Source organism: Vipera ursinii (genome assembly GCF_947247035.1).
Source record: "Vipera ursinii genome assembly, chromosome: 2".
Taxonomy (NCBI): Eukaryota; Metazoa; Chordata; class Lepidosauria; order Squamata; family Viperidae; genus Vipera; species Vipera ursinii.
This window is the reverse complement of record NC_139513.1, coordinates 292,387,158-292,413,127: the sequence shown is the minus strand read 5'-3', so window position 1 is coordinate 292,413,127 and position 25,970 is coordinate 292,387,158. Positions and strand designations below refer to the sequence as shown.

At 45.7% G+C, this 25,970-nt stretch overlaps 1 protein-coding gene and 2 long non-coding RNA genes across 4 annotated transcripts in view; all 3 read left to right on the top strand.

Annotated features, from left to right (window-relative positions):
• Nucleotides 1-25,970, top strand: part of LOC310635708 — a 172,240-nt gene that overhangs the window by 24,464 nt on the left and 121,806 nt on the right. The window lies entirely within an intron of this gene.
• On the top strand, nt 1-25,970 carry LOC310635674 (uncharacterized protein). The gene is given in 5 exon segments (XM_083354890.1): nt 1-281; nt 596-766; nt 5,100-5,215; nt 24,315-24,812; nt 24,815-25,970. Coding segments are annotated over 5 exon segments (957 nt in total). The 5' UTR covers nt 1-165; the 3' UTR covers nt 24,871-25,970.
• LOC310635706 lies at nt 15,017-20,464 on the top strand. 2 transcript variants are annotated; one of them, XR_014491483.1, is made up of 4 exons: nt 15,017-15,375; nt 18,008-18,093; nt 20,040-20,277; nt 20,371-20,464. It is a non-coding gene; the product is annotated as an uncharacterized lncRNA (long non-coding RNA). The 2 variants fall into 2 exon arrangements; XR_014491484.1 differs by lacking the exon at nt 15,017-15,375 and having other exon boundaries at nt 17,830-18,093.

Sequence of the window (25,970 nt, the reverse complement as noted above, 5' to 3'; positions counted from 1 at the left end):
TATCTTCTCTCCTTGATTAGTTTCCATCTGTTGCTTCTAGTTCTGCCTGCAGATTGTGTGTCTACCAATTTCCTCCATAATTATGTTTATTTGCCTCCTGATTTCCACAGGTTGAACCACTGTGGCCTCTCCCCCACTTCCTGCAAAGACCTGACACCCATCGCAATGACCAACACAAGGCTGACCAGTCTGGACTTGGGTGAGAATCCCCTGGAGGAGGCAGGGGTCTCCTACTTGTGTGAATGGCTTCTTCAGCCCACCTGCCAACTTCAAAGTCTCAGGTGAGCAACCTGGGATGGTATAAAGCGGGGGTCTTCAAACATGACCCTTTTGTGACTTGTGGACTTCAACTCCCAGAATTCCTCAGCCAGGCTAAGCTTGTAAGCCGCCCTGAGTCTTTGGAGAAGGGCGGGATATAAATGGAATTAAAATAAATAAAAATAAATAAAATAAGAAAGGGCCAAGTTTGAAGACCCCTGGTACAAGGACTTGGGCAAAGGGTGGAGTAGACCTCCAGGATCCCTTCAAGCCCTAGGATTCTATGATTCTATAACCCCGGTACAAATTCCCCCCCCCCATTCTCTGTCTCCTACAGGCTGTACTCCTGCAACCTCACGGCCGCCATCTGCCAGCTCCTTTCACAGGTCCTGGAATCCAGACATTCTCTTCTGGAGCTCAATCTGGGGGCGAACCCCCTGGGTGATGGGGGAGCAAAGCTGCTGTGCCAAGGGCTGAAGCACCCCTCTTCTGGGCTGCAGAGACTCATGTAAGTGGGGTGAGGGATTTCCTGATCTGAGCCCCTGGTTTTCCCCACAGCGTTTGGAGCCGGTTGGCAGCTGGGCACGGGGAGGCCAGTTTACACCCCACCCCCAATTTCTCCTTCAGCCACCACCAAGAGCAGCAGAGGGAGTAGGGAAGTGACCAGGACATTCTTCTCCCAGGAAATTTCTCAAGCTTGTTTCAGAAGGAAAAGGTTCATTCCAGAGCAGAAACGGAAATGAAAAGAAAAAAAAAGCATCCTGAATTTTAATTCTGAAAATGAAAAGAAATTTATTAGAAGATTAAAAGGTTGGGGGAAGATTTGCCTCCTGGTTGGATCCCCTGAGCAAATGGCAAAGTCACTGGCTGACTTTGGGCCAATCGCCAGGAGACAGTGAGTCCCACCTTATCCATGTTGAAGGAAAAGTCTTCAACGTGGTTCAGTCCAAGCCGGGAATAAACAACATGGCGACTGCTTTAGAAAGAAGGTTGCAGTTTATTGAAGAGGAGAGCCAGACAGGAAGATGGCTCTGGCAGAAAAGAGAAAAAGGGGTGAGCACATGTAGGGAGTGGGTTTTTATACCCTCTGGAGCCTTTTGTTTGGAGTTGTTTCCTGTTCCTGTTTTGAGGCTTTGCATTTCCTGTGTCATGTATTTTGACCTGTGTCCCTTTGGCCTCTGTGAGTTGATCCTATTATGTCCTGTCTTAGAGTTTGGGTGGGGTATGTAGATTTTAGGTGTCTTTGTCTTCTTAATCTTCTAGCTCCAACCTTCCTGAATGGCTTACACCTGCATTTCTACAGAGCTGGTTTCTGCTTGGGGGAGGGAGACTTGAGGCTATTAAGAAAAAAACTGGGCATTCTTTTCTGCCTCTTTAAGATCCTTTGAGGAAATATATTTTTCTGCCCTTTTAATATTTCCTTCTCCGAGGGGGGGGGCTGACTTCCCACACCCATGAAAGCCGGTTGGGTGATTTTGGGCCAATCAGCAGGAGATTGAGACTTCTAGCCCACCTTAAGCATGACAGGCAGCTGGGTAACTTTAGACCAGTCACCAGGAGATGGCGAGTTCTAGTCCTGCCTTGGGCACAAGAGCCAGCTGGATGACTTTGGGAAAATAGGAGGAGGAAGGTATGTTGCATATGCTCACTGCCTTATTTGTAAAATTAATAAAGGTGAGAAGCAAAACTAAATAACTATTTTTAATCAAACTTATATGCTGCCCATCTCACTGTCCAAGATGACTCTGGGCAGCTTAAAATATTTGCATCCTGCACACGCCCTCTGGCAATGCCTTCATCCTTGGTCCTTCGCTGCTGTCTCAACTAGACTTATAATAACCATCCTACAGAGCATGTAGCTGGTTGTGTGAATGTCACAGTTGTGCTTCTTGGAGACCTTTGCATGAGTCGGAAGTAGGAAAACACCCAAACAGGCACCCTTGCCCTCAGATATCACCAGCAATTCCCTTCTTTCTGTTTACAGTGGGGAAAGTGGCAAAAAAAAACAATCATGCGATCACGGTGTGTTTGGTAACCAGCCATAAATACAAGCTGATTGCCAAAGCACTCAGCAGAATAACAATGTTGGAAGGGACCTTGGAGGTCTTCTACTCCAACCCACTGCTCAAGCAGGAGATCTTATACCATTCCAGACAAATGACTGTCCAGTCTCTTCTTGAAAGCTTCGAGTGATGGAGCACCCACAACTTCTGAAGGCAAGCCCTTCCACTGATTAATTCATAACAGACTTGGAAGGGACCTTGGAGGTCTTCTAGTCCAACCCCTGTTCAGGCAGGAAACTCTATACCAGGGGTGTCAAACTGCCAGCCCGCGGGCCGGTTTCATCATACAGAAACCGTGCCCACCCCACTGTCAGCAATGGAAAAAAGATCACGATACGTCACGACACATTGTGTGATGTGGCTAGTCTGACACCCCTGCTCTATACCATTTCAGACAAGTGGCTTGTCAAGGTAATTATAATTTAGCAGCTGACCAGCAGAAGTGTTATATAGAGAATGAGTCAGCAGAGTATTTGGGGGTAGTATCCCTTTAAGAGACTGTGTCTGAGGAGAATTGCAGTTGGAATCTTGAACAGTTTGTATATAACAGGAGTTAGGCCACCTTGGCTCTTTTATGACTCATGGACTTCAACTCCCAGAATTCCTGAGCCAGCATGGCTCAGCTTGGAAACCTTTCCCTTTCCCCTCAGCATAGCTGGCTCAGGAATTCTGGGAGTTGAAGTCCATGTGTCATAAAAAAGCCAAGGTTGTCCACCCCTGGATAACTATCTTGTATTCTGTTTGCTCCCTGAATATTGTTGTTTCATGTTATATATTACACCACAATTCTTTGAACAAACCACTGTCAGATATTTGTGCTCCCGTGTTATCACAAGAAGAAAATGAGAAAAAGGCTGTGATAATTTACATTTTAAGCAACATGGTTATCCAATCTCTTCTTGAAAACCTCCAGTGATGGAGCAACCACAACTTCTGGTGGCAAGCCATTCCACTGGTTAATTGTTCTGTCAGGATATTTCTCTTTAGTTCCAGGCTGCTTCTCTCCTTGATAAGTTTCCATCCGTTGCTCCTTGTCCTGCCTTCAGGTGCTTTGGAGAATAGCTTGACTAAGATCACAATCTGGGTTTCTGGAATGGCTGGAACTCTGAGGGCCACTCCTAACCACCATCCATTCAGCGCCATCCTAACTTGGGTCCGTCGCTGAACAAATGTTTGTAGGTTGAGAACCAGAACAGGCAGTCCACGACTTATGACAACAAAATTTCTGTTGCTAAGTGAGACATTTGTTAAGTGAATTTTGCCTGATTTTACGACTTCTCTTGCATTATTTGTTAAGCAAATCACGGCAGTTGTTAAGTTAGGAACATGGTGGTTAAGCGAATCTTGCTTCCCCATGGACTTTGCTTGTCAAAAGGTCACAAAAGGGGATCACATGACCCCAGACATTGCAATTGTCCTAAGTATGAACCGGTTGCCAAGCATCCGTATTTTGTTCACGTGACCATGGGGATGTTGCAATGGTCTTAAGTGTGAAAAAAAGGTCCTAAGTCACTGTTTTCAGTGCCATTGTAACTTTGAACGGTCACTAAATGAGCTGTTGTAAGTCAAGGACTATCTGTAGCGAGGAAGGCTTTTCTGATCTCCCAAGCATGATGGGGTCACAGGTGTCCTTGTCTTCTATTGCAGTTTACACTCCTGTGTCATGACAGCCCTTGCCTGTGAAAACCTGGCCTCTGTTTTGGAGACTAGCCAGACCCTCTTGGAGCTGAACCTGGGTGATAACAGCCTGGGAGATAAAGGAATTAGGCAGCTGTGCCAGAAGTTGATACAAAGGCGCTGCAAGCTTCAAAAGTTGATGTAAGTGTACAGTTTGTCCAGGGACCTGGGAAAATAGTTTGACACACACACACACCCTCGTCTTTGTAGCGGCCCCTCAAATATTGGAATATTGCTATCCATAAGATAAATAATAAATAATTTTAAAAAATAATAGAGCTGGAAGGGGCTCCCAAGGTCCCTTCCAACTCTGTTATCATTGGGAATGGTACATTTAGCTTGTCTTTCTTTTATTTTCTTTTTTTGAGTGGATCTTGGTCAACGATCAAAATAAAGTCCTTTGAGCTTTGAGTGGGAACAGAGGTGACATCCTTGCCATCTTAAGTTGACTCTCATCTTCCAGCCCAGATTTGTTGAATTTTCCAGTCTGCCAAAAGATGCTATGAAAAATAAAGATGATTTAATCGCTGCATAATGTTTTGTCAGGAGGTCTCCCAACCACCTGGCCGGTGGGCAACACCCATATCAGCTTCCAAAACAAGGCCATGTGGCTCATGAATTTACGCCAGAATTTGCTCAAAAGGCTGACCTCTTTCGACATATCTCTCAGCAGAATACATAAGATAACCTTTATTGTCATTTTTTTTACTGTGGGCATAACGGCACACATAAAAAATGAAATTTAGTTGCCCGCTCTCAAAGTCAAACACATACATGACACACACCTAAACCATACTATATACAACATATGTATAGACCTACACCCCTACATATACAGAACAATAAAATATTAAATACTGTCCATCTTGAATATATAACGGAAGGAGAAAGCTTAAAAGTTCACAAGGTTAATGCTGTACGGAATGAAACTATGGCTGAATCTGGATGTTCTGCTACGGATACCACAAAGTCTCCTCCTAGAAGGTAACAAGGAAAACAGGTCGCGAAGAGGATGAGTACTATCCCAGAGATTTGCAAGCCAATTGGTGTTCTTGAGAGTGTCCCAATTCTGATGCTTTGCTTTGTTTCTCCTCCTTCCAGACTTACCATGAAATCGTTAAACCAAAACACGAAGTGGAAATTGAAGGCAGTTTGTGAGAAGAATCCTGGCTTAGTTCTGACTTCCTACTATCCTCCGGATTTTCCCCGCTTCCCAGGTGATGAAGAGTAAAGGTGGAGTTCACACCTGCTTTCCTTGGGCCCCTCAAGGATTGGAAGGTTGGTGCGATGGGTAGTAGATCTGGAAACCTTCAAAGGCCAGCTCAGCTCAGCTCAGCTTTTGCATTACCTGTTGCATCGCAGTCATACATCTGATTCACATGCCTGGCTATGAGGCTTATGGTAGCCCTCTGGACTTAGAGCAAGTGGGACTTGGCCATGTCGAAGATCTTTTCAACTGGGATCCCCTTCAGGGATCCATCCCTTCCATAATCCCCAACTAGCATGTCAGAAGAATATCCTGCTCCGGTTTGAGCCAGTATTTGCATAAGAATGACACCGGAGTCACTGCTTGAAGAAGAAGTAGTATATTCAACAAAGATGACTGGAGGCCTAAAGTTAAAACATATGAAGAAAAAGTTGTGGGAATTGGGTATGCCTAGTTTAATGAAAAGAAGGACCTGCAGCAACATGATAGCAGTATTCCAGTGTTTGAGAGGTTGCCACAAACATGAGGGGTTCAACCTATTCCCCAACACACCAGAAGGCAACACAAAACCAAGGGATGGAAACCAATCAAGGAGAGATTCAACCTAGAACTAAAGAGGAATTTCTTGACAGTGAGAACAATTAATCAGTGGAACGACTTGCCTCCAGAAGTTCTGGTTACTCCACCACTGGAGGTTTTCAAGAAAAGATTGGGCAGCCATTTGTCCTGAATAGTATAGGGCAGTGATGGCGAACCTTTTAGAGACCGAGTGCCCAAACTGCAACCCAAAACCCACTTATTTATTGCAAAATGCCAACACGGCAATTTAATCTGAATACTGAGGTTTTCGTTTATAAAAAAACAACTCATACATTAACATCTTTTGTCTTAAAAGAAAAAACACAATAACAAAGCTTTTGATTCAAACAACTTTTTACTGAAAGGTAAAAGTTTGCCTTTGGCATGCTTTTGAACAATTAATGTGATTTTTGCTGTTGTATGCATGCTGATAATTTGTCTAACCTTGGCTTATACTTTGTAAGTTTGAGAGCAACACGTGCAGCACTCAGGTCATTTGTTAATCTGTTTCTGGTGTCAGATTTGATATAATTCAAAGCTAAAAGCAGTGTGCTTGCTCCAGAGGCTTGTTTTGGCTAGGAAGGGGCTTGAGAAATGGCTTTTTCCTGCAAAAACTTAGCCAAAGAGCGAGGTGCGCATGCTCACAGAGAGGGCTCCGAGTGCCGCCTCTGGCAACCGTGCCATAGGTTCGCCACCACTGGTATAGGGTTTCCTGCTTGAGTAGGGGATTGGACTAGAAGACCCCCAAGGTCCTTTCCAATTCTGTTGTTCTGTTTTTCAAGAGCATAGAAACAGCCCTTGGAGTAGCTACAATTTTGGATATACAGGCTGGTAATACTTATAAGAAAGATGGTCCATTGTGAGGTGTGCGCGAATATGCCCTTTGTAATGTTTAATTTGGTGGACATGCAGTTCCAGTAGGGATGGCCTTATCTTATTTTGCTGAGTGTGTAGATCTTTTCTTTGGCAGGTGTCTATGTGCTGATTCTGGAATGCCACATCTATATGCTCAGGGAAGTTTGTATTATAAGGGATTTTCCCTGTTTGCTATTATTTGCTTGATTTAATCAACTTCAGCCTGGCTGTCAATTATCGGCTAAAACTAGTTGAAGAGTATTTGCAACCTTATATTGTCTTTGCAATTTAGTTTCTGAGGAGACAGTATTCTCTGAGCTTGGTTGTTTTCTTGCAGATGTTTCACAACCCAGACTAGGACTACTAGGACTGATGATGTTAACTAGTTGGGTCCTGAAATGTCTGCAAGAAAACAACCCATTTCAGAGTACCAAAGACCCCACATTCCTCCTCCTCCTATTCCTCCTCCTCCCTTCTAGCACTGATTATGTTACCTAGTTGGGTCCTGAAATGTCTGCAAGAAAACAACCAAGCTTGGAGAGCACCAAGGACTCTGAGCTACAAATATTCTCCTTTATTAATATACTGTCTTCTGGCTACAGGCACGTATATGATTAACGAAGTTCACAGGGAGTGCATGAATAAAATTACTTAAATTGTAAAATTATTTCAACAAGCATAAAGAGCTTCAGGGGGGAATGACCAGCATTTTGAACTGGACTGGGATGTTGACCAGCAACCAAATTGGTCCTACTCATGACTTGCAGGATTGTTCTGGACCCAGTTGTGGTCATAAATCGAGGACTTAGCCAGCAGTAAAAAAAAATGACCCCTCCTCTTTGAGGAGCACATGAGTGACCAGTCTGTGGTGCTTCATCCCTCAAGGCTTTCAAGAAGAGAGTGGACAGCCAGTTGCCCAGAATGGTATAAGGTCTTCTGCTTGAGCAGGGGATTGGACTACAGCAGTAGTGTCAAGACTGATTCGCCCTTTTACCCTCGCTTATAGCTTTACAGTGGGATGGGATGCAGAACTGGGAGGAGTGGTTTCTAGGCAACCGAGGCTTCTGAGAGCCAAGGTCACTAATGCAGGTGCTCAGCAGGGAAGTGGACTGTTTCCATAATAAGAACAAATGTTACTATTGGACAATATGAACACCTGGTGGGTGGGGATGAGGGAATTTATTGTTTAGCTAAGCAAGCCTTTGAGCTGGAAAATCAAGAGCTGGTTTTGCTTCTTCTGCGCCAATGTAAAATTTCAGTAAAGTATTAGACTCTTGGTAAAATCATGTCTGAGGAGTTTCTTTTTCTGGAAATGCCAACTGGACAGTTGACAAGCGGTCCCCAACCTTTGCGGCTTGGTGGCACGGCTAGGGGTGGGGGAGACAGGAACCAGGCCATACGAGCAATGGGCCGATGCTTGTGCACAGCTCAACTTGACTTCAAGTGTGCGCTAGCCTGCTGTTTGCATGAGTTGAGCTGCATGCGCATGTGCATGCCAGCCCACTGCTCACATGGCTCAGTTCCGAATAAGCCGCAGCCTGGTAGTGGGCCGTGGCCTGGGTGTTGGGAGCCTCTGGACTAGAGGAACTTCAAAGCCCCTTCCAACTCTGTTGTTCAGTGGAAAGGCTTGCCTTCAGAAGTTAGTGGGTGCTCCATCCCTGGAGGTTTTTAAGAAAAGATTGGAAAGCCATTTAGTAGGAATAGTTTGAGTTCTTCTGCTTGAGCAGGAGGTTAGACTAGAAGACCTCCAAGGTCCCTTCCAGCTCTGTTTTTCTGTTAATTAATCAGTGGAAAGCTTGCCTCCAGACATTCTGGATGCTCCATCCCTGGAGTCTTTCAAAAAGAAACTACACAGCTATTTGTCCAGAATGATAGGGTCTCCTGCCTGAGCAGAAGGTTAGAGGACCTCCAAGGTCCCTCCAAGGTGCCTTCCAACCTTATTCTTTGTTCTTTCAGGCACTGCAGACCCTAAACACAACACTGCCAAAAATAAAGGTTTATTGGTGAAAAGGTACTGCAGAATAGAGCCAATTTACTTAACGGTCTCCAATTTTTGTCCCTGCACCCCACCATATTTCCCAGTTCTCCTGGTTTTGGAAAGTTCCTGGCTTTTCTTCCAGAAGCAGAGCTTTCCTTTTAGGATGTTCCTGCAGAGATGGAGCTTCCCCTGCAGGATGCTGGTGAGGGTGGAGCTCTGCTTGTCCACAGACGTGGATGATGCTGATCTCCCTCCCTGTCCTCCTGTGCCTTCCCTTTTGTCTCTCTTTGGGCCTCTTCCTTCCTCTTCCTTCTGTCTGGGGCTCTGCCTCCAAATGAACAGCCCCTGTTGCAACTTCAATTTCTTTTCCAGGATGTTACCCAACATGGTCATCTTTTCGCTATCCGAAGACTTCTGTTCTTGAGGTCTCTTGTTGGCTCCTTGCCTAGGAACCTCCAAAGTCTGGCTGAGCTTCGGGTCAAAGGCCAGCCTTCTGATGACAAGACATTCTTGGTGTGTTTCCTTGGAAGACCAGCTTACCTTCACCTGTTTCTTCTTCCCAGCTTTTGGGGGCCTTCCAGGTGAACAGCTGATAGGCCTCATCCCTCTAGGGAGAGGACGTTGGACCCCACTCGCCTGCCCCACAGCTCCTGCTTGCATGAGGTCTAGTGGAATCTGCCTTTTCTGCCAGATGACCACATCCTTACCCTCTGAGATTTCACCTGGTTTTTGGACACCATGATCTTTAGGTGATCCCACAACTACTTCTGCTACTCCGCTGCAAAGCTGATCACTGATGATGACTCCTGCTTCTTCTGAGAGGGCCACCAAGGAAGGGGCAGAGTCCTCAGCTAAAGGGGGTTGTCTCACTACTGAGGAATTAGCCCATGTCCAGCTGCCCATCTCTTCTCTGAAGGACTCTTCTGCTCCCTTGTTCTGATCTTCCCACTTCACTTCCAGCCTTCTTCCTTGATCCCAGTCATCTATCCTCATGTCTTTACATTCTGTGCTGCCTTGGGACAGGGTCTTTAGGGACAAAAGGCTCTGCTCCTTAGCGATGGAAAAGGTGACTCTCTCCATCCTCCCCTCTTCCTCACTATCTGCCTTCAGGGTCAAGCTACAACTTTCATGATGGACCTGAAGTTCAACATCTGTCCTTACAAAGTCTTGATTTTGATGGGGGCCCTTTCTACTCTCCTTGGGAGATTGAACATCTTGGTCTTCTGTGGTCTTCTTCTTTCCTCTAGAGGATGAAGGATGTTTCAGGTAGAGGAATCTCTCGCAGTCGGAGAACCAATGGTCCAGCAGTTGGGTTCTAAAAAATGTTTGGCACCTGGCTGCTTCTTCCAGAGAATGGTCAAGGAACTCTCTCCATGTAAGCCTACTTCCTCTCCTTTGTAGCCTACTGCTCTGTGTTGCATGATGCCCCCTCCTAATTTGCCTGTAACATCTGGCTACAACATCCTCGTAGCAGGAATTGGGAACATGAATATGGTGTGGGGAAAAATATGAGACCTGTTGAGAAATAGGAGCATGATATGGTTGAACATGTGCCTCCCACGGCCTGTAATACATCTTGACAGCTTCTGGCTCTTGGAGAGAAGAATGACTCATGTTGTCTCCTGAGGACCCTTCCAACTCTTCCATGTTATCTCCTAAGGACTCTTCCAACTCTTTCATGTTGTCTCCTGAGGACCAAGGAGAATCCTGGGCTTCGTTGTCTTCTGCTAGTAGAGAGGAATCACCTACTACAGCTTCCCCTCCCTTCCATAAGACTTCCTTCTTTTTCTTCTTTTTCTCTGGCCATTTTGGTTGTCTATCAGACTTTGATGAGGAGATTGAGGCTGATGAATGACAGGAAAGACACCTCTTACGAGACTTTTTCAGTTCCCTTCTAGGAACTGAAGGTTTCAGAGGAGGAGTCAGCCCTTCTAGAGTGCCTCTCTCTTTGGCTGTCCTCTGAAAACCAACTTTGCTTTGCCGGGCAACCATCTTTGCCTTAAAGCCTGGAAGAGGCATCTTGTTCTTCACCCTTGGTGTGGTCCTTCCACTTCCAAACTTCACTTTTCGGAAGCTGGCTATATTTTCAACACTGGGCATGTAATTCCTGGTGGTGTATGCAGAAGGAGAGGAAGGTGGCAGGATTTGAGGATCTTCTGTCCCCTTAGAAATCCTTGAAGTCTGCACAGAGGTGGATATGGGTGGATATGGCAAGAGAGGCTGGGATCCAGTCATCTCAAAGCAAGAAGGAGATCTGGGTGGCAAGAACAACCTCAGAGATCGCTGAACCCTTTCTGGAAGACCCCATCTGTGCTCTGATGTACGATGTCTCAGATGGGCCTCCAAGCGTTCTTTCATCTCAATGCTGAGGAAAACAAGGTCTTGACTAAGGATCTGCACATCTATTTTTTCCCTTCTTGGTTTCCTAGATGTGATTTTCCCAGTAGTCCTCTCTGATTGAAGAAGATATGGGGCAAAGACATGGAGAGATCTAACCACCATCGATGGTAAGCCCCATGCATGCTGGATTTTCTTTCGTTGGATATGGAATTCCAGGAGGTCCCTTTCCTCAATGGGGAGGAAAGAGAGCACTATTTTGGGACATAAGAACCTTGTTGCTTCAGTAGTCCCCCCTGTCTTAACCTGTAATGCTTTGGGAGGTATCTTCATCGCCCCCAAATGGTGCTTTGCCTTTTGCAATGGCACTGAAATTCGGGGAGCAGATGATGTGTCTTGAAATGGTCTATACCTGCAAGGCCAGTGAGGCTGTGCTGGAACCTGGGAAGAGGGGAGAGAAGGCAGGAATGGATGAAATGAATGTTGAATCCGTTTTGGAATCTCCCACTTATGCTTTATGACCATGGTCCTCACACTGGTCTCCAGATGTTCCTGTGTATTTGTGTTGAGGAACCAAAGCTGCTGGGCCTTCATTTCCAAATCTGCCTTGTCTCTTGGACTCCTCTGAGTTCTCTTTCTGGTGTGCTTCTGTAGGCCAAGTGGAAAAGGAGCAAAGATGCACAGAGATTTCAAGATAGCAGATGGCAGTCCCCAAGCGTGCTGGATCTTCTTGTGGGTGACATGAAACTCCAAAAGATCCCAGGACGTATGGATGTAGAAAAGCAGCCTCACCTCCGGGGATCTGATGGCAGCCACTGGAAAGCTGGAACTAGTTCTTGCATCTGGTTTCCTCTGGTGGATGTTCTTCATAGGCTTCATGGTGGCTTCTTTCCAGGATAAAGTCCACCATGGTGATCCTTTTCTTCTGGAATGGGAAGCATGAGCTCCCTCTTGCAGTGGGAATCTCAAATGACGTTCACAGTGGGGTTTTTCATCAGAGACCTGTGGAGGAGGAACCATTGCTCTCAACGAATCTTGGATCAGTTGAGGAAGGCCCCATTTATGTTCCCTGATCCAACTCCTCACATGGGACTCCAGGTGATCTTTTGCATCTTGACTAAAAAAATGCAAACAATGGGGAGGGACCAGTACTTTACTCAGAGACGATGGCACTTGTACCCCCCTGTGTGTTTTTCTTCCATCTCCCAATCTCTGTAGACCTGGACCTCTGAAGGACCTCTTCTGAGGCTCAGGTGGGACTGGTGCAAAAGCCTGTAGAGATTTGTGTACAAGAGCAGGTAATCCCCACTCATGCTGGATCCTCTTGTATTGTACATGTAATCCCATAAATTCCAGGTCTTCCTGTTTAAGGGACATCGGGGTGGTCTCTTCATCAAGTGCCATCTTTTCTCTCCCAGACCTTGAGATTTTTCCTGGGGATCTTTCTCCTAGAAGATCACCTTTGGGGAGAGCCCTCTTGACTGTGGTTACATGATGTATGTCTTCTGCTTTGTTCCATGGCTTTGAGGCAGTCTGGAAGAGTTGGTTGTAGGCATGCCATGGGGTTTCGGCTTGACCCTGGTCGCCCTCAACCTGGGAACGAGAAGCAGGGGGCAGAAACATTTTCAGTGACTCCTGGACACGCTTGGGAAGACCCCATCGATGGACTGCAGTTCGGTTCTTCATGTGAGCCTCCAGTAGTTTCTGCGTCACAAGATCCAAGAAAAACAAGCTGTTGGTTATTTTAATTGTCACTTTTAATACACCCCACGAAGCGGTGATGGCAATGCCAAGTCCCTCCAGGAGCCGTTCTGGTTCTAAAGGGAGTGCAGCAAAGGCCTGAAGAGATTTTTGAACCATGGATGGTAATCCCCATTCATGCTGTAACTTCTTGCGCCGAACGTGCATCTCCAGAAGGTCCAAAATCTCTGTTTGGACAAAACATGGACCTGTCCTTGAGAATCTCAGTTCTTTTGTTCTGGAATCCATTGCATTGGCTGTTTGACTCTCCTGGCCAACATTCTTCACCAGAGTCCACCTCCTGAGCTTGGACATCTCTAGTGGTGGGCTTCCTACAATAACATTGCCAAACATCTTGTTTAAGGATTTAGTGTAGATACTGGGAAGACCCCAAAGATGCATTAATTGTTTGCATTTAATGTTCAAGTTCATCTTTTCCACAATGTCCTGTTCCAGAAAATACAAGCAAGATGGCCTGGGTTTGATTTCTGAGGACACAAGGGAACATTTAGGAAGAAAAGCATGTTCGATGGGGCCAGAAAACTTCTTATATCTTATTAACTGGAACTTAATCTCCAGAGATTTTTTCTTGAGGTGACTCTCCAGAGTATATCTAAGCAGATCTTCTAGACATCCCGTGTTATTTGGGAGGAGAATGTTGGTTTCTTCCCACCTTCCACTCTCCACCTGAGTTTCTCCAAATGTGGCTTGAGGTTTCTCCTCTGGAAGTAGTGAGTGAAAAAACTTTACAAACTGATGGACTTTCTGAGGGATGCCCCACTTTTGCTGTAACTTTAGCCGTTGAATGTGGAGCTCCAGGTTTTGTTTGACTTTCTCAGAAAGGAAATGCAACTCTAGATGAAGCAAGGAAATCTGAGTCACCGCCTTTGGAAGATCGCGATGCCACTTGGGTGGTTCTCCAATTAAGCTTCTAAGGGATCTCTGGACCAGGGTAGAATATCCCCACTCATGTTGTAGTCTCTTCTTCTTAACATGCATTTCTAAGTTTTCTCTGGCCGCATTTTTGAAAAACAGAGACTTTACTTCTGAAAACTCAATGGGAATCTCTTTGAACCTGACTGAAGACAAAGGTCCTCCAGGACACATAGCTGCCAATGTCTCCACATACGTTAGCCCCAGGCCCCAGAGGGACACCAAGCGACCCCGTTGCAAAGTTACTTCGATCTGACCCATGGCTGACAAGTCAAAGGAGAGGCAGGGGCTACGAGTTTGGGGGGTCCTGAGACCAGGAAGGATAAGCTTGGGGAGAGGTTGTCTTTGAGACCACCAAGATTTCCAGATTTGTGGGGCAGCAGGAAAGCTTTCCAAGCGCACCTCCAAATGTTTCTTCGTCAGGTGGACCTGCAGTTTCTTCAAGACTTTCATTTTTAACAGGAGGAGTGGCTGAGCTGGACATAACGGAAGACCCTGATTTTTCCTAATTTTCTCCTCTTTCTTCTTGGGCCTTACAAGGTGCCCTGGTGGTGTTCCTATCCCCAATCTGGGCTGCTGAGAAAAGGGCTTTACTGCCACTCTCTTCTCTTTATAAAGAACATCCGGCAACAGCCGTCGACAGGTTTTGAGGACTCTTCTAGGCAAGTCCCACCTCAGCTGGAGCTTCATCCTCTGAAGATGGAACTCCAGGATGATGCAAGTGTCCTCGGGAAGAAAGGTAAGTTTCCGTGGCAGAGTTTTGACGCGGCTACTGGTCTTGTAGAGGACGGAAGAACGTGGGGGCGTGCTCGGCAGGAAAGCCTTCAGAGATCTCCTGATCACACTCGGGAGACCCCACTCATGCTGCAGTCTCTTTTTTCTCACGTGGGCTTCCAAGGTTTCTCGCCCCCGCTGCGGGAGAAAGGGGGTCTGCGCCCCCGAGAATTCAGAAGCTTCCCTTCTGCATGGGAAGGGCTTGGAGGAAAATGGAGGAGGGGCCATGGCAACCAGGGACTCTACGTAGCACTTTCCCAAATCCCAACAGGAACTCAGGCGCCATTTCTGTACAACCATCTCCATCTTCTTAGCCTCCTGGGGGAGCTCAAAGGGGAGGAAGACCAGGCGAGTTTGCAAGGGTTTGTCCGCATGAGATACCAGCTTGGGCAGAGGTTGGGCGGTCAAACGCGCCAAGAGTCTCCAGGAGCGAAGGGCCACATCTGGAAACACCTCTGCTTGTATTTCGACACACTTCTTAGCCAGGTGGAATTTCATCTTCATCTGAAGTACAGCCAATGATCTCTGGGGCAATGGTGGACCTGTCACCACTGATCTTTTGGCCTTCTTGCCCTGTTTCTGTATTGGAGACGTTTCCCTCTTGGGCAGAGGAAGTGGCCTCATTTGCCTGAGACCCTCTTGGACCCTCCTGGGCAGCTGCCAAAGCTTCAGCTGGACTCTCTTCTTAAGGGACCTGCAGCTCCTCAGTCTGCTGAAGATGATGGTAGAGGGGCCAGAAGAATCTGTCCAGCTACTGATGGAGGAGGTCTCATATGTGCTGGAGGACAAGCTCGAGAGGTCCTCCGTGTAAATGTCCAGCTCCCCAAGGAAACTGCCCTGGGTCTTTCGATCCTGGAGGCTCCATTTCGAGGCCTTCTTCCCTGCTGCAACACTGTCTTCTGTGGTCCCTGCAGAGAAGAATTGTCCCAACATTGGACCTCTTTGGGGAACATCGTTGCCTGTCCCATCTAAAGGTAAAACGGCTAAGGGGCCCAGGTGGTGCTACATGACACAACCTAGGTCAGGGGTAGGCAACCTCGGCTCTTTTATGACTCATGGACTTCAACTTCAACTATGCTGACTCAGGAATTCTGGGAGTTGAAGTCCATGAGTCATAAAAGAGCCGAGGTTGCCTACCCCTGACCTAGATCTAAGGAGGGATTTCCTGACAGTTAGAACAATTAATCAGTGGAACAGCTGGCCTTCAGAAGTTGTGGATGCTCCATCATTGGAGGCTTTTAAGGACACAGCCAATTGTTCAGAATGGGATATGGTCTCCTGCGTGAGCAGGAGGTTGGACTAGAAGACCTCCAAGTTTCCTTCCAGCTCTATTAATTAATCAGTAGAATGGCTTGCCTCCAGAACCTGTGGGTGCTCCATTACTGGAAGTTTTTAAGAAGAGATTGGACAACTATTTGTCCAGGATGAAGTAGGGTCTACTACTTGAGCAGGAGGTTGGACTAGAAGACCTCCAGGATGTCTTCCAACTCTGTTATTCTGTTACATGCTCGGTTGAAGAGGGCGGCTTGCAAGCTATTTCTCTAAGAGGACAGGGGGTGAATGTTTCAGCTGAATCAAGGAATCTTAGGACTCGGAGGGACCTTTGAGGTCATCTAGTCCAACCCCCTGCTCAAGGCAGGAGACCTTATACCATCCTGAACAAATGGTTGTCCCATCTTTTCTCGAAAACCTCCGGCATCCATGACTCTGGGAGCCAAACTCTTACGCTGATTACAGGTAGTCCTCAAGTTACGACTACGGTTGTGTCCAAAATTTCTGTTGCTAAGAAAGACATTGGTTGGGTGATTTTTGCCCCATTTTGACAAGCTTTCTTGCTACAGTTGTTAAATGAAGCACTGCAATTGTAAAGTTGGTCACACGGTTGTCAAGTGAATCTGACTTCCACATTGAGGAAAACTAATTCACTTAAAATTGCGGACTCTGCTTAACAAACACAGCAGTCACTTAACAACCGCCGCATAAAATGTTAAAAAAGCGTATCCAGTCTTGTGATGCCTTGACTTACAAGCACAATGACTTACGGCCATAATCGCAGTTTTGATTATGGTTATAACTTGAGGAGTCGTTGTATGCCCAGTTCTACTGCCTTTGTTTTAAGTTAAATAGTGCCTTTCGTTCATTTTAAATGGTTAGTCCTGGAGTAAGGTGCTGTTGATTACTTTTGATGGATATGCCTTGATTAATACAAGGTAAGCTGTCCTGGGTAGCATTTTTAGAGAAAAGCAAAATTGGAACGAAACAGAGAGGATCGCCCTTGGCAAGGATGACAAGCTCATTGGTGAAGTGATCCATATTTTTGGGACACAGTTAGGTGTCATGATGATAGCATCAGGCTAGAATCCGGAATCTGGGATCCTGAGTTCTAATGCTGCCTGGGGCACAAAGCCAGATGAGTGGCCTTGGGCTAGCCACTTCCTCTCAGCCCTTGGAAGCAGGGAATAGCAAACCACTTATGAAAAACCTTGGCAAAAAAACTACAGGGCCTTGCCCAGAAGCGGACACACAAGGGAACAGAAGAGACAGAGAGAGGGAGAAGATGATAGCTAGCTAGGGAGATAGAGAGATAAAGAAAAAGGGAGATGATAAAGATAGAGAGAGAGAGAGAGAGACAGACAGACAGACAGACAGACAGACAGACAGACAGACAGAGATGGAGAGATAGAGGGATGAAGAGAAAGATGATGAATAGATAGACAGAGAGAGATGGAGAGATAAAGGGATGGAAAGATGATGGATAGATAGATAGATAGATAGATAGATAGATAGATAGATAGATAGATAGATAGATAGATAGATAGATGATAGATAGATGATAGACAGACAGACAGACAAACAGATGGAGAGATAGAGGGATGAAGATAAAGATGATGGATAGATAGACAGAGAGAGATGGAGAGATAAAGGGATGGAAAGATGATGGATAGATATAGATAGATAGACAGACAGACAGACAGACAGACAGAGATGGAGAGATAGAGGGATGGAGAGAAAGATGGATAGATAGATAGATAGATAGATAGATAGATAGATAGATAGATAGATAGATACATACATACATACATACATACATACATACATACATACATACATAGACAGAGCTGGAGAGATAGAGGGATGGAAAGATGATGGATAGATAGATAGATAGATAGATAGATAGATAGATAGATAGATAGATAGATAGATAGATAGATAGATAGATAGATAGACAGACAGAGATGGAGAGATAGAGGGATGGAGAGAAAGATGATGAATAGATAGACAGACAGACAGACAGACAGACAGACAGAAAAAGTACTGCAACAAACTGGTGGGTTAAATGCTTGGAAAAACTTAAAACCTTTTCCGATGGTTTTAGTTTCCTGCAGGCTGGCCTCACTTTTCTGCTGAACCTGCAAAGAGACAAAAGAAAATCTTTTCTCCAAGTGATGACCAGGACTTAGGGGACAGTGAATGTGTCCAGATGCCCACTCTCTCTCTGGTCACTTGCAGGCCTCTGAATGCTGGGTCATGAAAGGACAGCAAAGGAAACACCCAATGTTCTAACTCAGGGCTTTTCGACCTTTTCACCCATTGTACCACTTTTAGGATATGGCAACATCCGAGTACCACCAATCGCCTAGCAAGGTGTCAAAAACTTGATGACAAAAAAGGAAAAAAGTGATGAAGTACAGGTAGGCCTTGACTTACAACAGTTCACTTAGTGACTGTTTGAAGTTACAATGGCACTGAAAAAGTGCCCCCCAAGCCACAACCAAGCAAGACACCTGCCTGCCCACCCGGTGGCGCTCTTCCTCCTGTCCGAGGTTTTCATTGTTGTGAGCATTTCTGTTGAGGATTGGCAGTGGGGGTGGGGGGCTGTTTGGTTTTTATTTCCCCCCTCTGCTGGGTGGTTGCAGCAGGTTTTGGTCACTTCACATGACCCTGGGATACTGTGACCGTCATAAATAAGAATCAGTTGCCAAGCCTCTGAATGTAAATCACAAGACCCTGGAGATGCTGCAACATTCCAGCTGATCGGCGCTTCTTCTGGGCTCAGAAGCACCGGGATCAGCGCCGAACTCCAGCTGGAGCCTGGTGCTGATCCTGGTGCTTCCGCTGAGCCCTGACAGCCCTGCAGCTCCAGCCATGTTTCGCTCAGGCTTGTGCGGTGCTGCCACCGGTTCAGCTCATTCCCCTCCCCCACTACTTTTCTAGGATGGTCGCGTACCACCTGCCAGGTGCCAGTGTACCACAGGTGGTACCCGTACCACTGGTTGAAAAGCCCTGTTCCAATATTTGAGGGGCCGCCACAAAGAATAGGGGTGTGTGTCAACCTCTTCTCCAAAGCACCCAGAGGCAGAAGAAGAGGCAACGGATGGGAAACTCATCAAGGAGAGAAGCAACCTGGAACTAAGAAGAAATTTCCTGACTGTTAGAGCAATTAACCAGTGGAACAGCTTGCCTCCAGAAGTTGTGAATGCTCTCCAACACTGGACGTTTTTAAGAAGAGACTGGACAGCCACTTGTCTGCAATGTATAGGGTCTCCTGCCTGAGCAGGGGGTTGGAGTAGATGACCTCCAAGGTCCCTTCCAACTCTGTTAGTCTGTTATACACCAGGTTTCTTCAGCATATTCAACTACAGACGTAAGACTCAGGCCTTGAATTCATCTTATTAAGAAAAGTCACATTTTTCTCCCTATGACTTCTTCCCTATGGCACAGATGTCTCAAAAACTTACAGATTCTGCCTTGGGAAACCATTTACGAGGGTCCAAGAGGAATTTCAAGCTGCTTTGGATCAGCTCAAAAGCCACACGCCACACTGTGAAAGTTTTCAAGATTTTCCAGATAATAAAGAAAACTAAGATCAAAGGGGCATTTTTGCCGAGAAGTATAATCAATTTCTGAAGAGCTAAAATGCCAAAACATGGAGCTGCCAGCTCCATACTGGAAAAAATATATCCAGATAGCTAAAGTCCTGGGCTGGATTTAAAGATAAACAGGGTCTTTGTATGATGTGTTCTGAGCGCATCATAAAGGTCACCACACAGCACTATGCCAGCCCCATCTCAAAAGTCCCTCATCATCCTCTTCCTGGAAATTGTCACATAGAAAAGCCCTCACCTACTTGCTAGAATTCATGATGCTCCACCCTCATGTCTATACATTTATCATCTGGAGTTTATCATCTTAGAAAATCAGAATAGAGCTGGAAGGGACCTTGGAGGTCATCTAGTCCAACCTCTTGCTCAGGCAGGAGACCCTATTCCATTTCAGACAAATGGTTGTCCGGTCTCTTCTTAAAAACTTCCATTGTTGGAGCATTCACCGCTTCTGGAGGCAGGTTGTTCCACTGGCTAATTGTTCTAACTGTCAGGAAGTTTCTCCTTAGTTCCAGGTTGCTTCTCTCCTTGATTAGTTTCCATCCGTTGCTTCTTGTCCTGCTTTCAGGTGCTTTGGAGAATAGCTTGACTGCCTCTTCTTTGGGGCAGCCCCTGAGATATTGGAACACTGCTATCATGTCACCCCTCACCCTTCTCTTCGTTAAACTACACATACCCAATTCCAGCAACCGTTCTTTGTATGTTTTAGTCTCCAGTCCCCTAATCATCTTTGTTGCTCTTCTCTCTTTCTAAAGTCTCGACATCTTTTTTACATCGTGGTGACCAAAACTAGATGCAGTATTCCAAGTGTGGCCTTACCGAGGCATTGTAAAGTGGTATTAACACTTCACACGATCTTGATTCTATCCCTCTGTTAATGCAGCCTAGCATTGTGTTGGCTTTTTGGCAGCTGCAGCACACTGCTGGCTCATATTTAAGTGATTGTCCACTAGGACTCCGAGATCCCTCTCACAGTTACTACTATCGAGCAAGGTACCACCTATACTATACCTGTGCATTTGGTTTTTCTTGCCTAAATGTAGAACCTTACTTTCTTCCATCATTGAATTTCAATTTGTTAGATAGCACCCAATGTTCAAGTCTGTTAAGATCCTGCTGTATCTTAAGCCTGTCTTCTGGAGTGTTGGCTGTTCCTGCCAGCTTCGTGTCGCCTGCAAATTTGATGAGTTCCCCATCTATCCCCTCGTCCAGATCACTGATGAAGCTGTTGAAGAGCACTGGGCCCAGAACAGAGCCCTGGGGCACCCCACTACACACTTCCCTCCATGTAGATGCGGTTCTATTGAGGACCACACACGGACTTTGCCTGCCGGTCAGCCAGCTACAAATCCATCTGGTGCGGCTAGCCCACATTTTCCTATCTTATCAAGTGGTAGGTTGTGGTCTACTTTATCAAATGTCTTACTAAAGTCCAAGTTGCACCCTTTTATGTTTACAGAAAATAGAATAAGAACTTTATTGTACTATAAATAAATCGGCATACATTAAAATGAGATTTTCGTTGCATATAGCTCTCAATATACACAAATAACAATTGCAAGAGCCTTGACTGCAAAAGAAAAATAAAAATATTGATGAAAGCGATCACCGCACCATAAGCAATCCCCAAGCAGATTTATACAAAAGCTGAACGATGGGAAAGACCTGAGTCACGATAAACCACGTTTCTTGGTTAAGGAAGAAGCAAACCTGGCAGAGTTTTTACAAGCTTCTAAAGCCACGCGACGGGGGCGTTCCGGAAGAGAGAGTTCCGCCCACAGCAGCTCTGGCCAATAGGAAGAAAAGGGCGGCCCTCCCTCTTTATGCAGGCGCGAGTCTTTCCCCGCGCTCTGCGTTGCAGCGCATGCGTGGTCCATCATTCGCGCTGAGGAAGCCGGGTGGGCGCCATTTTGGTTGCGGCCCGGCGGCGCCGGTGGCCGCGGCAATTGGTGAGCGGAGGAAGGTGTGGGCTGGGGATGATGGGAGTGAGTGCCCGAAGCCTAGGGAGACCAGTGGTGAGGCGAAAAAAGTCCGGGGCCGCGTTCACATGTTTCTGGGTCAGCCCGGGTTGGTCCCTCAGCAGTTCTGAGGGGAATCTGCGGCTCGGCGCTTTGCCGTGAGGTGCGTTTTTATTTAATTTATTAATTTTTATTTCGCCTTGATGGAATTTTTACCCTGCTTTTTATGTATTTGGGATAACTCAATGTAGCAAATTTGCCTGATCCTATTTTCCCCACAACAACCCTGCGAGGTGGGCCTGCCTGGCCTGAGAGAAAAACCGAACCAACATTCCTTCCCCCCCCCACAATGAAGACCATTTATACAGTACACTGCAAAAGAGGGGGATCCAGTTCAAACAAACCAAAATATCTGCTATATTATTTCATTATCAGCAATTGATTAATATTGGTGAGTTACTTCACCACAATAATTCGCTAATATATTCAGGAATATTACTGAATGGTCTCTGTAATCCAGATAATAAGCACAGAGTGATAGTCTTCAATAATATTACTTCGCTACAGTAATTCAGGAATATTAGTGAATTGTTTCGCTGCAGCCCAAATAATATACGTAAAAGGTAGCCATCTAATTAATATTTCACAAGCATAATTTACTAATATAACCCTCGACTTACGACCACAATTGAGCCCAAAATTTACGTTGCTAAGCAAGACAGCTGTTGTGAGCTTTGCCCCATTTTACAACCTACCTTGCCACCGTTGCTAAGCAAATCAAACAGGTTGTTAAATTAGTCGCCTGGTCGTTAAGTGAATCTGGCTTCCCCGTTGACTTTGCTTGTCAGAAGGTTACAAAAGGATCACGTGACCCTGCAACTGTCATAAATGTGAGACAGTTGCCAAGCATCTGGATTTTGGGGAGGCTGCAGTGTGAAAAATGATCTTGTCATTTTTTCCCCCACTGCCCTTGTAACTTCAAATGATCACTGAATAAATGGTTATAAGTCAAAGATTACCTGTGGTACAAGGCTTTCTCTAATATTCCATTTAAAAGTACATCAGCAACTCGTCCTCTCTTTCAAAGGAAATGAGAGGATGGAGTTGTGTGATTAATTGAATACTGATTGCATCAACTGATTAAAATTGATGGCTTAAATGACAGAACATTTTCTTCTAGATTTGCATAGCACTGATTGTTGAACATGAGATATTAAGGAAGAACGCTTAAAGGTAAACCAGCACACGCTTGTTTGCCTGCTCTGCTTAATAAAACATTTTATTTTTTATGACATTTATATTCTGCCCATCTCAATCCGCAAAGTGTCTTTGGGTGGCTTAAAATTCACTTGCTGCACATAAGCAACATTACATAGAATAACAGAGTTGGAAGGGATTTTGGAGGTCTTGTAGTCCAAACTCCTGCTCAAGCACTTATACCAGAGGTCCCCACCTTTTGGGCACCAGGGACCGGTTCCGTGGAGAGAGGTTTTTCCACGGACCGGAAGGTGCATGGTTTTGTGTGCTGCCTGCATCCCACAGATGGGGCTTTGCTTGTTTGTGCGGACCGGTTGCTGGAATGCCACAGCCTGGTACTGGTCCACGGACTGGGGTCTGGGGACCCCTGACATACCATTTCAGACAAGTGACTGTCCAATCTCTTCTTAAAAGCCTCCAGTGTTGGAACACCCACAACTTCTGGAGGCAAGTTGTTCCACTGATTGACTGTTCTCATTGTTAGGAAGTTTCTCCTTAATTCCAGGTTGCTTTGCTCCTTGAATAGTTTCCATCCATTGTTTCTTGTCTTGCCTTCAGGTCCTTTGGAGAATAGGTTGACCCCCTCTTTTTTGTGGCAGCCCCTCAAATCCTGGAATACTGCTCTCATGTCACCCCTGGTCCTTCTTTTCTCTAAACTGGCCATACCCAATTCCTGCAACCATTCTTCATATGTTTTTGTCTCCAGGCCCTTAATCATCTAGTTGCTCTTCTTTGTACTTTTTCCAAAGTCACAACATCTTTTTTGTAAAGTGGTGACCAAAACTGGATACTGTGTGGCCTTACTAAGACTTTATAAAGCAGTACTAATATTTCATATGATTTTGATTCTATACCTCTGTTTATACAACCCAGGATTGTATTAGCTTTTTTTGCTGCACATGGCTGCCTCATGTTTAAGTGATCGTCCACTGGGACTCCCAAGGTCCCATTTCTCTTTCTTGTTCTTGAAATCCTCCAGTGATGCGGCACCCACAACTTTTGAAAGCAAGCCAAAAGTATTAGTTATATATGGGTGACTGAAGCTTCCCCTTATGCATTATTAACGAGGGTGTGAATAAGAGCAGGAATAAGGATGCTTTAATGTGACGAAGGCACCTTGGAGTGAGTTGAAACATTGATCTGGCTTGTCTTTGCTAAACAGTGTTTTCGGTAATTATTGTTTAATTGTACAGTTATCTCCTTCCCTTTTTTCCTTTTATTCTTATTATTTATTGGGCTTACATGCCACCCATCTAGCCTAGAGCCGACCCTAAGCAGCTTACAATAAAAAAAAGCTCAAGATGAAACATTTAAGCGTAATAACCATAAATATTAACACTAGGATTAAGTTGAAATTGCAAGCTGGGAAGAAAGGGAAGAAGATGCACAAAAGGAGGAGGTGGGGTCTTAGCACATTAACCACCTCCAAAGTGAGATGCCCCAGTTGGGGGCCCAGGCCAGCTGGCAGAGCCAGATCTTCAGGCCCTTTCAGGACGTGTGCAAATCTCACCTGTGGGGTGGTGGATGATATTTCAAAGGGCAGAAGCCACAGCAGAAAACGCTCTTCTCCTGGCCCCCACCAGCTGGAATGTCTTGAGTGCCATGGTCTGCAGTAGACCCCTTCTGCTAGCACAATAAGGATAACCTGGGCCCATGCCTGAAGGGTTTTTATCACCCTTGAAGATGGAACAAGGGACTGGGGATAAACCTCGTCGTGTTCAGCGGGGTAAATTCCCAGATTTCTAAGACTTTGCATCCGTAATCCTATAGCATAATTGGATCCTGAAATGCCATTTCTGTCCTTGTTCCTTACAGCACTGCAAACCATGGAGAATTACCAGAAGTCCAAGGTAGTGGAGAAGCCTTCTCCTCTCCCTTTCACCAGCTTGCCCTCAGACATCATTGAAATGAAAGTGAAGGATGGAAGCAAGATCTGGAATCTGATGGGCTATGCCATTGGCATAGCCCATCAGCAAGAGACGGAGCAAGAGACGACGAGACAGATGCTCTTCAGCGGGGTTGGCAAAGCCATCAACAAGACCATCACCTGCGTGGAGATTATGAAGCGGCGGCTCAAGGATCTTCATCAGATCACAGAAGTGTTCTTTCAGCAAATAGAGGAGATCTGGGAACCGATTGTGCCAGAGGCTGGCCTGGATCCCTTGACTGTGAAACGAAATATCCCTGCCATTTGCGTTTTGCTGAGCAAAGAGCCCCTAGATCATCAGGAGCCAGGTTATCAGGCTCCGGGATCTTTTGATGCTTTCTGGTTGGAAACACTGAATTCGGAGTCCCAAAGTCAGCCGAAAAGGAAGAAGGGGGCGGGAGAGGGGCAAGCCATGCAGGAAAGCACCCTTCCTCTGCCTTTTGATAAGAATCCCAAAACAAGCCTCAGTCGAGCTGACAGAATTACTTAACCTACAGAGCAAAAGAAAGCCGGACAATTTTTCGTGTTGAGAGAGAAAAAGGGAGAACCTTGGAATGGAAAGAGGCTGATTTAAAGGAAGCGGAAGAAAAGAGGCTGAGATTTCAGAACTGCCTGGGTTGGGTTGATCATCGGCATCTAGCAAAAGGGCTCTTTTCTTCCTTTCAGAGGGAAACAAATGCTCTGGTGGATTGTTCTAGTGGTCGAAACAATAATGATGAAAAAAAGCCTTCCTGGTTGGAGGAGATGTGGAAAATCTGTGCCTGTTTACCAAGAAGGTAGCTATGACGTTTGCCTGATTTCCTCAGTGGATGACTTGGATGTTACCTTAGGATCCAATTCTGTGAAAGGGCAGGTATTTCCTTGTTCCAAAATTGGATGGTGACAGGGGAAGGAGGCCCTGTTTTTCGTGGTATTCTTTGGCTTTAGCACAGGGCTCTCCAAACTTGGCGACTGTAAAACTAGTGGATTTCAACTCCCAGACCGCATGCTGGCTGGGGGATTCTGGGAGCTGAAGTCCACAAGTTGTCAGGTTTGGAGACCACACACACACACACACACACAGACACACACACACACACACCGTTGTAACCTAAACATCTGCTTTCCTGTATAGTCAAGATTATCGTGTTTGATTCAGCGTAAAGATGAGGCGGTCTCGATTGCCCAACATGCAGAGGGTGCAGCTTAGTATGTCTAAAGACAGTTGGAAAAATGCTGAGGTTATTTGATTGTTAAAAAAACATAAGATTGCACAACAATACTATTTTATTTTTTAAATTTTTAATTATTTTTTTCAATGTTTGAAAAATGTTGATCTATGAAAGGGTTGTTGCTACTTGCTGATACTTATCTCCAGTAATTCTGTTTCCCTCCATAAGTGTTGCCTGAGGAAATGTAAAATGTTATGAAGAGCAGCTTCTTTTTGGTCTTGGTGGCCACAAAGGTGAGGACCTGAGGCCTTCTCACCACAACCCTGACCCCCAGGGGCCTCCCCAAGGAGGAAACTGGAGCAGAGGGCATGAAGTTCCTGTGGGACCTGAGGA